Genomic DNA, 12059 nt, shown 5'->3' on the forward strand with positions numbered 1-12059 from the left:
ACAAGTTTCGAATGCTTACCGTCTCGCAGGTGCGGACCTTACTTCCCCGTGGGGCCGTCACCACCTCTATCGATCTTACAGACGCCTATTATCACGTCCCGATAGCGAGACACTTCCGTCCGTATCTAGGCTTCCGCCTAGGAAACAAAAATTACTCCTTCAAGGTGATGCCTTTCGGGCTCAACATCGCCCCAAGGATCTTCACAAAGTTAGCAGAAGTTGCTGTTCAGGAACTCAGAAATCAAGGGATTCAAGTAGTAGCCTATCTGGACGACTGGCTCATTTGGTCAGACACCTCCCAAAATTGCCTAAAAGCCACTCACAGAGTCATCCAATACCTTCAATCTCTAGGCTTCCAGATCAACTTCAAGAAGTCCCGTCTTCTTCCGAAATCAAAGTTCCAATGGCTCGGCCTGCAATGGGATCTTATATCTCACACTCTGTGTCTTCCCAAACCCAAGAGGTTAGAGATTGCAATAAACACCAAACGCTTTCTCAAAGACAAAGTAAGTTCCAGACGACTCCAAGAGAGGATCCTAGGGTCCCTTCAATTTGCTTCAGTGACGGATCTACTTCTGAAAGCAAAATTGAAAGATATCAATCGTGTCTGGCGTTCGAGGGCGAACCGGAAGCTCCGGGACAGGAAAGTCTGCCTTCCTCCCATTCTCCGGGAAAGACTTCTACCTTGGACAAGGGCCAACAATCTGTCAAAGTCAGTTCCCCTTCGATTTCCGCCTCCGAAGTTAATCATTCACACGGACGCATCCCTATCAGGTTGGGGAGGCTATTCTCAGCTCAGGAAAGTTCAAGGTCTTTGGTCTCCCTTATTCCGCCAATTTCACATCAATGTGCTGGAGGCCATGGCAGTTCTTCTAACCCTGAAACGTCTCGCTCCATCCAAGAGACAACACCTTCGTCTGGTTCTCGACAGCGAAGTGGTGGTCCGCTGCCTCAACAGAGGCGGATCAAAATCAGGGCCTCTGAACCATGTTCTAGTAGCCATATTCTCCCTAGCAGCCTCGAACCGTTGGCATCTTTCAGCTGTCCACCTGGCGGGAGTCCGGAACGTAGTTGCAGACGCCTTGTCCCGGACCTCCCCTCTAGAATCGGAATGGTCACTCGATCTAAAGTCATTCCGGTGGATTCTCTCTCGGGTTCCGGGTCTCCAAGTGGACCTCTTCGCCACGGAGTCCAACCACAAATTGAGAGTATATGTGGCTCCCAATCTAGACCCTTAGGCCTACGCCACAGACGCCATGTCACAGAATTGGGACATCTGGGAAAGGATTTATCTCTTTCCCCCGGTGAATCTTTTACTGAAAGTTCTAGACAAACTGAGATCCTTCAAGGGACGAGTAGCCTTGGTCGCACCCAACTGGCCCAAGAGCAATTGGTACCCTTTCCTGCGAGAGTTGAGACTACATCCTCACCCGATACCCAATCCGGTTCTGTCTCAGATAGTACAAACACGCGTTGTGTACGCTTTCTCAAACATTCAGAGCGCCCTAACTTTATGGACTTCATGAAGTTTGCGGCCATGCATGGTGCCAATATCGATCCTCAAAACACCCTGTTCCTAGAATCAGATAAACGGGATTCCACCATCCGCCAATATGATTCTGCGGTTAAAAAGTTGACTAAATTTTTGATAGACTCAGACGTACACTGTATGAACTTGAACCTTACAGTCACTTTCTTTAGAACTTTATTAGAATCAGGTCTGGCAGCCAATACTATCACCACTGTTAAATCTGCCTTGAAAAAGATCTTCCAAGTGGGTTTTAACATAGACTTAACCGACTCTTTGTTAGCTTCAATTCCAAAAGCCTGTGCCAGACTGAAACCGGTTACTTGTCCTACCCCGGTTACCTGGTTCCTTAATGATGTACTCAAATTGGCTTCTGATACCATTAACAGTTCTTGTGATTACATTCCCCTTCTCAGGAAAACACTTTTCCTGGTGAGTTTGGCTTCCGGGGCAAGAATTTCTGAACTGGCAGCTTTGTCAAGAGACCCGGGTCATATTGAGTTCCTTCCTTCGGGAGAGGTCCTTCTTTCACCTAACAGATTCTTTTTAGCTAAGAACGAAGACCCTCAGAACAGATGGTCCTCCTGGAAAATTGTTCCCCTCATGCAAGATCCGTCTCTGTGCCCTGTTACTACTCTTAAGTCTTATTTATCCCGGACCTCCTCTAACTCCTCCGGGCCTCTATTCGTTAGAGAACAAGGCGGGTACCATTACCATTAAAGGGATCAGGCAACAAATTTTGTATTTTATTAAACAAGCTAGCCCTGACTCTTTTCCTCTTGCACATGATATCAGAGCGGTTGCTACTTCGGTGAACTTTTTTCACCACATGAATTTTACGGATCTTTCTAGGTATACAGGGTGGAAGTCACCGTCAGTGTTCAAGAAACACTATCTTAAACATTTGGAAGCCCTTAAATTTCCTACAGTAGCTGCAGGGAGCGTAGTTACCCCCAGGTAACTCACATGTTAATCCCTTGTCATTTTATCTCTCCCCCTTACCTGCCTCATTTATACCCTATTTGTATTCGTGGTTTCGCACCTGATTACTATTACTATATTTGTAAATTTTTGACTCCTGAGTATCTGTATATATCATCACTCACGGCATTATTATACCTTTTTTGTCAATTGTTCTACCAAGTGGATTTATGTTCTTTTAAGATACCCTTATAGCTGTTTTTGGCACTCATCTCTGATTAAAATAACTTGTATTTCCCTTATGTTTATGTTTTTTCCTTTATTTTGCAAGTTTGGTGACATTTCTCTTGTATATATTCACTGGCCGGCACAGGTTCAAGCCCAGAAAAGGGATTTTGACGTAGGAAAAATCTATTTCTGGGCGAGGGACCTGTGCCGCCCAGTGAACCCTCCCAGCTCCTCTCCCTTGGAGTCCCCAAACTTTGGGTGCTAAGGAGTTCGGTTCTGAGCGGATGCAGAGTTGGTGGTGCCGAGTGAGGTTGAACGGCTCTCCTCTATTGGGGTCTTTGTCGTGGATGAATCTAAATAGTGCGGGACCTCTGGATTATACGCCCAATTCCATACCGACACCAATAGGTGAGCGAGCTAGTTAACCTAGCACTCCTTTACATTTTTTCTCTGGTATATTTAGCAGTAAATTACCTAAGAATAAGTGCTAATAGGAGCTTATTCACTGGGCGGCACAGGTCCCTCGCCCAGAAATAGATTTTTCCTACGTCAAAATCCCTTTTTTAAATATTTAACTTAGCCGGTGAATATATAATAGCTGATTCACACCCAAGGAGGTGGGTAGAGACCAGAGTTAATTATGTTTACAGCGTATAAGCTAAGAGTTTTTTCATTTTGGCAGTTATCAATATAACAAAACCAAAATAAATAGGTACCTGGTGAGGAAGTTGACTTAGACGATTACTCTGCCTTGTAAGTCTGTCTTCCTCACGGAGCCCAGCGATCCTCTTAGGATGCTGACAGACTCCCAGGAGCTGAAGTATCAAGGGCTGCAACCCATACAACAGGACCTCATCAAACCCCTAATCTGGGCGCTCTCAAGAAATGACTTTGACCACCCGCCAAATCAATCAGGATGCGAAAGGCTTTTTAGCCTTCCGAACAACCCATAAAACAATATTAAAAACATTTCAAGAGACAGATTAAAAGGATATTGGAATTAGGGAAGTGTAGTGGTAGAACCCTCACCCACTACTGCACTCGCTGCAACGAATGGACCCAGTGTGTAGCAGTCCTCGTAAAGAGTCTGGACATCTTTTAAGTAAAATGACGCGAACACTGACTTGTTTCTCCAAAAAGTCGCGTCCATAATACTTTGCAGAGATTGATTTTGCTTGAAGGCCACGGAGGTTGCTATATCTCTAACTTCGTGCGTCTTAACCTTAAGCAAACATCGGTCTTTCTCATTTAAGTGAGAATGAGCTTCTCGTATTAAAAAAATCTGATTAAATATGACAAAGAATTCTTTGACATAGGCAATGAAGGTTTCTTAACTGAGCACCATAATGCCTCAGATTTCCCTCGTAATGACTTAGTACGAGCTAAATCGAACTTAAGAGCTCTAACAGGACATAATACTCTTTCCAGTTCGTTGCCTACGATCTCTGATAAGCAAGGAATATCAAAAGATTTAGGCCAAGGACGAGAAGGCAGTTCATTCTTGGCCAGGAGACCAAGTTGAAGTGAACAAGTGGCTTTTTTCTGTAGAAAAGCCGATGTTCTTACTGAAGGCATGAAGTTCACTGACCCTTTTAGCCGAAGCCAAGCACACTAGGAAAAGTGTCTTGAGGGTGAGATCCTTCAGGGAGGCTGAATGTAATGGCTCAAACCTGTCTGACATGAGGAACCTTAGGACCACGTCTAAGTTCCATCCAGGAGTTGCCAAACGACGTTCCTTAGAGGTCTCGAAAGACTTAAGGAGATCTTGGAGATCTTTATTGTTGGAAAGATCTAAGCCTCTATGTCGAAAGACCGAAGCCAACATGCTCCTGTAGCCCTTAATCGTGGGAGCTGAAAGGGAGCGAACCTTTCTCAGATGTAAAAGAAAATCTGCGATTTGGGCTACAGAGGTACTGGACAAGGACACAGATGCTGACTTGCACCAGTCTCGAAAGACTTCCCACTTCGACTGGTATACTCTAATGGTAGAAGCTCTCCTAGCTCTTGCAATCGCACTGACTGCCTCCTTCGAAAAACCTCTAGCTCTTGAGAGTCTTTCGATAGTGTGAAGGAAGTCAGACGAAGAGCGGGGAGGCTTTGATGGACATTCTTTACGTGGGGCTGACGTAACAGATCTACCCTTAGAGGAAGACTTCTTGGAAAGTCTACCAGCCATTGAAGTACCTCGGTGAACCACTCTCTCGCGGGCCAGAGGGTAGCAACCAACGTCAACCTTGTCCCTCCGTGAGAGGCGAACTTCTGCAGTACCTTGTTGACTATCTTGAATGTTGGGAATGCATATAAGTCCATAAAAGACCAATCCAGTAGAAACGCGTCTATGTAGATTGCTTCTGTATCTAGGACTGGAGAGCAAAAGATTGGTAACCTTTTGGTCAACGAGGAGGCAAAGAGGTCTATGGTTGGTTGACCCCAAAGACTCTTGCCCACGTCCTTGTGGAGGGTCCATTCCGTGGGTATCACCTGACCCCTCCGACTGAGACAGTCTGCCAAGACGTTCAAGTCCCCCTGGATGAATCTCGTCAACAGGGAGATGCCTCGAATTCTAGACCATAAGAGAAGGTCCCTTGCGATCTCGAGCAGCGTGAAGGAGTGTGTGCCTCCTTGCTTGGAGATGTACGCCAAAGTTGTGGTGTTGTTTGAGTTGACCTCTACCACTTAGTTTCGAAGACGCTTCCTAATATCATCAAGGCCAAGTGGACTGCTAATAGCTCCTTGCCGTTGATGTGCATGCTCTTCTGACTTGAGGTCCACAGACCCGCGCATTCCCGACCGTCCAGGGTCGCACCCAACCCAAACCCGATGCGTCTGAGGACAACACGTGGTTTGGGTTCTTGACTGCTAGGGATAGTCCCTCTCTCAGACTGATATTGCTGTCCCACCATTTCAGGCATGCCTTTATTGGTTCGGAGACTGGGAATGATACCGTCTCTAATGTCTTGTCCTAGTTCCAGTGAGAGGCTAGATGGAACCGGAGAGGCAGAAGGGGTAGTCTCCCTAGTGAGACAAACTGCTCCAGGGATGAGAGAGTCCCTACGAGACTGTTCCAACTCCTGACTGAATAAACGTTTTCTTTTCAGCATTAGTTGGACTTCGAGCAGGGCTTGACTGCAAATCTCCATCCCCAAAAATAGAATAATCTGGGATGGGATCAGTTGGGACTTTTAGGTTGACCACAAGTCCCAACTCCCTAGCCAGACTCAACGTCCAATGTAGATCCTGCAGACAGCGAAGGCTGGACGATGCTCTGAGAAGCCAGTCGTCCAAGTACAGGGAGGCTCGGATCCCCGATAGCTCGAAACTGGTACCCCACATTCCTGTAAACAAACCTCAGAAACGGTTGGGAATCCGGGTGTATAGGAATGTGGAAGTATGCCTCCTGAAGGTCGAGAGAGACCATCCAGTCGCCTTCCATAAATGCTGTCAAGACAGCCTGGTAGACTTCATCGTGAAGTTTGTCTTGACAATGAACACATTGAGCGCACTTGCCTCTTACGTACTCCTGCAGTGAACATGGCTGCCAAATCATGGAGCCATCCCTGAGGGACTTGTTCCTGCAGAGAACGTGGCTGTCAGATCATTGGAGCCATCCCTGAAAGCCTTGTTTATGCATGACATAATTGTACAGCAAAACTTCAAAGGCTCGAAAACAGCTGTGAAGTTGACCTGTAAAATCTTGGAGCGTCTCCTGGCCAGGCGCCAGGGAGAGTCTATGAGGTTTGAGAAGTCTATCTGGGCAGAGGCAGGAACTCCCAAGCCGAGAACTTCTCTCGTGTCATATCAGACTCTCGCTCTATAAGCCAGTTTAAAAGAAGGGAAAGCAAAGGCTGTGTCCCCCAAACTCCTCCTGGTGATAAACCAGTCGCCTAGCAAACGTAAAGCTCTCTAGGAGAGTGAGAGAGCACTAGCTTATAAAACAACGGCTTCGAAGTAGCTAGGCCTAGTGTAAGCTCTGACGTTTAGGCGAACGAGGAGCAGCAGTTACAAAAAGATCCGGACAAAGATCCTTAAAAATCAGCATGATTTATTTAAAGTCCATAGAGGGCTAAGCAGCTTTAGGCTCCTCTCCGTCTGACAGAGTCCTCAAGGGAATATCAGTAGGAGGGGGAACAGCAACTTCCTCATCTGAAGGAACCTTGTCCGATAATAGCTGAGTCTCAAGCAAGGGAGAGACCTACCGTGGTGGCAATGCTTTACAAGCAGAGTCCACACGCACTGGCGCATTAGTAGCGGACCAGGACGCAACGTCATGTAACTGCTTGACAGTCTGTGAACTGTCAACAACAACAGGTGCGAGAGACCAGGACGCAACGTCATGTAACTGCTTGACAGTCTGTGAACTGTCAACAACAACAGGTGCGTGAGGACGCACAGCGTCCACTCGAGACTGCTTTGACCGCCTAGACTGAGCAGTCAAAACAACTCTAGAATGTGGAGGTTGACGCTCAGCGTCAAAACAAGTCAACTCCGATTGTTAGTGAACGTCCTGAACGTCAACAGGAGCATCAGCAAGTGGCCTAACGTCCAAATGTGGCTGAAAATCCACACGAGACCGCATCGAGTGTGGTTCTAAACAACCTGACTGACATGACTTAGCTACGCCAACGTCAACAGGACGCACAAAGGAACGTTAGGGTGGCTGAAAGCCAGGATCTCGATGAGATAAACGGCTAGGCTCAACGGACTTATCGGCAGAATAGTCTTCCATAAGGGAGGCAAGCTTATTCTGTATGTCTTGCCGTACAACCCATTTAGGATCAACGGAAATGGTTGCGGTAAGAGACGAGGGTAACGTCTGTGACCGCAAAACCTTGCCAACAAAAAGACTCTCGGAGTCTGTGTTACGCTTTTGTTAGGCGGTGAGCAGTCTTCCGATGACTGCATAGGGTCAGAGCTGTCCTAATGGCTACAACCAGGACGCTGAACCTGTCCTGAAAGGACTGACTTTCGCTTAAGGGCCTCGAAACCTTGTTTCAGGTTTCTTATGCGAAAAGCCTTCGGATGACGAGGAGAGAAACGTCTCTCTCGCCTTATGGTAGGGGTGATCTTGGTAAGATACACCCGATACCATAGAGGGAATGTCTGTTCGCTGATCAAGGCCTCTCGAAGCCATAAGTCGTACGACATTACTTCTCCCCTGGGCTTGGGAGCTTGCAAGAGGTCCCGGACTAGGCGAACGACAGGCACGAACAGACGAACCCTCGGTCGCAACACTGATAACACTTTGCGCAATATCACTTTATCACTACGATTTTCTGTTTTGCACTTATTTCACTGAAATCGAAACTTTTACTGATTTCTACCTGAAGCACGCAATTCTACCCTCATCAAAAGGTAGTAATTGTGAAATCAGTCGTATAATGCAAGCACATTAATACCAGCAAAAAACAGTAAACATATTTTAAGATAAAAAATTCAGTGGCTGGGGAAGAGACTAAACACTAGTTCATTCAAAACTACGTTTTCAATCTCTCACCGTACATTGCCTGGGGACGAGAATAAAAAACTAAAAAAACGTTTTATCCTTTCTCCCCGTACAGAGACTAGGGACGAGAGTAACTCGAGAACAACGTTACCCGCTTGAACGGAACGTTTTCTCTCCTCTCTCTCCCTCCGTCTTTATCTCTCTCTCTCTCTCTCTCTCTCTTGATTTCGCACCTAAGAGAAGAGCCCACTTACCTTTCGTCAAAAAAAAAAACATGTTATTTGACCAAAGGAAAAAACTGAAAGGTTTTTCAATTAAAAAGTTCCTTTAAAATAGAATTTAAAACATTTAAGCTTTGAAAGGAGAATGAACAAAACGTCAGAATCGATTTACTCTTTCTGCAAAGTGAAACCGTGATACTCTCTCTCTCTATCGTAACGATAGAGCGCAAACTGCGTAGCATAAATAAACTAAACGTTAGTTCATCTTTGAAACAGTACGAAGACTATTCAAAGAAAATCTTTCATAAAATATCTATTAAAAAATATTCATTTAAAAAGTTTTAAATCATTAGCTCTTTAAAAGCTATTTACGATTGAAAGGGCTCAACGTTGTTTAACTTCGGTTTCCAAGTTAGGACTGCCTACTCTCAGGAAAGGTCGCATATAAACAAATCATTAAAATTTATTTTTATGTTTATTATAAATGGAAAGTTAATCGAAGAGGCCTAATAAGGCGGTGAGATATAAAATATATAGAGGAAAATCTATAATTAATTTATAACGTGATAAGATAATTGCTAAAAGCCTAAACACACTTCCGTCTAAGGGAAGGGTCGGCCATTTAAAAGTCAAAGAAAGTCCATACTCTCTTTGTCATCAAAAATTAAATCTATCCAAAAACGAGTTCAAGATTTAAGATGAAGATAAAACACCTGCACTGCGAAAGCTCAAACCAAAATGAAGTACTTCACCAAATATGTTGAGAAAACTCCAGGTTCTACAGCGAGTATTGATACGTCTTGTCGTCAACGTCGACAGAGAAGAATTGAAGGTTTTGTTTACATACAAGAGTGGTATCTGGCCGACAGTTGGCGCTGGTGGGCACACCCGCAACCTTCATAGCGATCGCTCGCGAGTTTTTTTAGTATGTTTTCTGTCGAGCCGCAGAGTTGCAGCTATTATATATTCACCGGCTAAGTTAAATATTTAAAATAAAAGGCTAATCCTGGCATACTAACTTTGATAAAACATACAAGATTAGGGCATAAACTGTAAAATAAAATCTAATATTTATAGAATAAAAGGATACTTTTCATACAAATCAACGACTTACCCGGTATCTATAACTCTTATTCATAGTATTTGAATATCTAAACCACTGCAGCTTTTTTATCAATGAGAACAGATATAGTTTTATAAATGAGTGGTTATTGAACTAGCAGGGGTTTGTATGATGCATGGGACGTTTGCTCCATTACAAACTCATCAGTATGCATCCTGAATTTCAGTTTAGTTGGAATGGTTCAAGTCGATAAATACAGTAGAGTTACTTAACACATACGAAGGCGATGAGTGACCTTTACTTCTACAAGAATATCATAACTTAGAAATGAAAAGGCAAGAGGTAAGATAATGAGAAATGAAAAGGCAAGAGGTAAGATAATGAGTATAAGGATTCTTATAAATACTCAAATTAAGAAAACATTATCAGTAGTCAAGAAATACATAAAAGAAACACAACCCACAAATATTTCCCTTTAACCCCTTCGGTACGAGGCACCGGTCCTCCACTCAGTAGCTCTATAAGAGAATTGTGACCTTTGAATACATGTTTAATTTGTATATTTACTTTTTTATTTTGTTACTGCTAAGTGATTAGATAATAATTTCATGATAGATAGCCTTCAAAAAGTACAAAAAACAACTATAGTCCATTTCTTTTAGCGATGCATATTTGCACCGACTCGCACCAATGCCCTTTTAGCTCGGAAAAGTTTCTGAATCGCTGATTGGTTGGACGAGATAATTCCAACCAATCAGCGATCACGAAACTTTTCCGAGCTAAAAGGGCACCGCTGCGAGTCGGTGCAAATATGCATCGCTAAAAGAAATGGACTATAGTCAATACAATATTTCTCTTTATAAAGAAATGTTGAAAAATATCAGTTTCCTTTGACAAAATGTCTACAATAATGTATAATTAAAGGTATACAATAAATAAACTTGTCTACTGAGAGAGAGAGAGAGAGAGAGAGAGAGAGAGAGAGAGAGAGAGAGAGAGAGAGAGAGAGAGAGAGAAAATCGACCATAGATTTGTTTTACATAATCACATCACTTTTTTTGGGCATAAGTGTCCAGATATAACAAAGACCTGTTCCTTCCCTTTCATGGGTAATGGCTCATATGCAATTAAATAATCATAAGCATAAAATTACTACAAAATCAATTACAGTACTCACTGTGCAAGTATATAGGTTAACTGTCCCATGAACTCGAAGATGGCGTCTCAGTAAACGTTCTGACATGAACACTTTACCACATAATTTACATGGATAATGATGTGACGATGTCCTCATGTGATGTTCAAGAGCTTCATTACTGGCATACTTGTTCATGCACTTTGGGCATCTACTGGAACTGAAAGATAATTTAATAGAATATTAATATAATCAACAATAGTTAACCTCTCATAAAATCTTATTTATACCATCATAATCACAATTATAATACAGTGAACCCTCGTTTATCGCGGTAGATAGGTTCCAAACCCGGCCGCGATAGGTAAAATTAAGCGAAGTAGTGACATCATATTTACCTATTTATTTAACATGTATATTCGGACTTTTAAAACCTTCCCTTGTACGTAGTACTGTTAACAAACCACCCTTTAATGTACAGAACACTTAATGCATGTACTACAGCACCCTAAACTAACACAGGCACAAATATTAAAGGCGATTTTATATCATGCGTTTCCTAAACACCTAAAAAGCACGATAAAAAATGGCAACCAATGTTTTGTTTACGTTCATCTCTGATCATAATGAAGAAACAAACTCATTTAGTGTACACATATATGTATAGGTTAGTTTTTGCATCGATTATATTGATTATACAGTATGTTGATTTTTTTATTACCAATGTTTTACTTTATTTTTCTTAGGACTTCCAAATGAAATGTTTGTCTTTATGACGCCGCCTGAAACGACGGCGTCATAAAGTACTGTACGCTTAGTAAACAACCACACTCAGAACAAACAAGGCATTTAATGCGCATGATGATAGTGATAAATAATGATACAGTACAGTATTTACAGTAAAAGCATTTACAAAATATGTTAACTTACAAATATAATTTACCGTATCTATATAAAATCATACAGTACTGTACAGTACATATTGTACATAGCAAAGCAGGAAAACAATTTACGAGAGAGAGAGAGAGAGAGAGAGAGAGAGAGAGAGAGAGAGAGAGAGAGAGAGAGAGAGAGAGAGAGAGAGAGAGAGAGATTGTTTTACGTACGTACTGTAAATGTAAATCTTAAACAAAAAAAATCAATTTACGAGAGAGAGAGAGAGAGAGAGAGAGAGAGAGAGAGAGAGAGAGAGAGAGAGAGAGAGAGAGAGAGAGAGAGAGAGAGAGATTGTTTTACGTACGTAAATGTAAATTTTAAACAAAAAAAATATGATAGGTTACAACATGTACTTTTAAAACCTTCCCTTTAACTTAATGCATACAGTACAGTACTAAACTATAAAACAGGCACAAATACAGTTTTAGAATGTGAGAATATTAAAGTAAAAAATAAAGATTGTTACTGTACTCACCACGAAAGAAGTTCAAGAAAAACTTGAATGATGATGGCGATGAATTTGCTGCACAGTAGAAATGATGATGATGAAGCTGATGATGTGTTCTACTGTGCAGCCAGGTAGT

At 42.7% G+C, this 12059-nt stretch overlaps 1 protein-coding gene across 2 annotated transcripts in view; it reads right to left on the reverse strand.

The window, feature by feature from the left end:
• LOC137657909 (zinc finger protein 341-like) overlaps window positions 1-12059 on the reverse strand; it is a 130332-nt gene that overhangs the window by 40967 nt on the left and 77306 nt on the right. For both annotated transcript variants that reach the window (XM_068392566.1, XM_068392556.1), the window contains exon 11: window positions 10582-10759. In XM_068392566.1, the coding sequence (XP_068248667.1) occupies window positions 10582-10759 (178 nt within the window). The remainder of the gene's footprint in view (window positions 1-10581; window positions 10760-12059) is intronic.

This window comes from Palaemon carinicauda, chromosome 1, assembly GCF_036898095.1.
Source record: "Palaemon carinicauda isolate YSFRI2023 chromosome 1, ASM3689809v2, whole genome shotgun sequence".
Taxonomy (NCBI): Eukaryota; Metazoa; Arthropoda; class Malacostraca; order Decapoda; family Palaemonidae; genus Palaemon; species Palaemon carinicauda.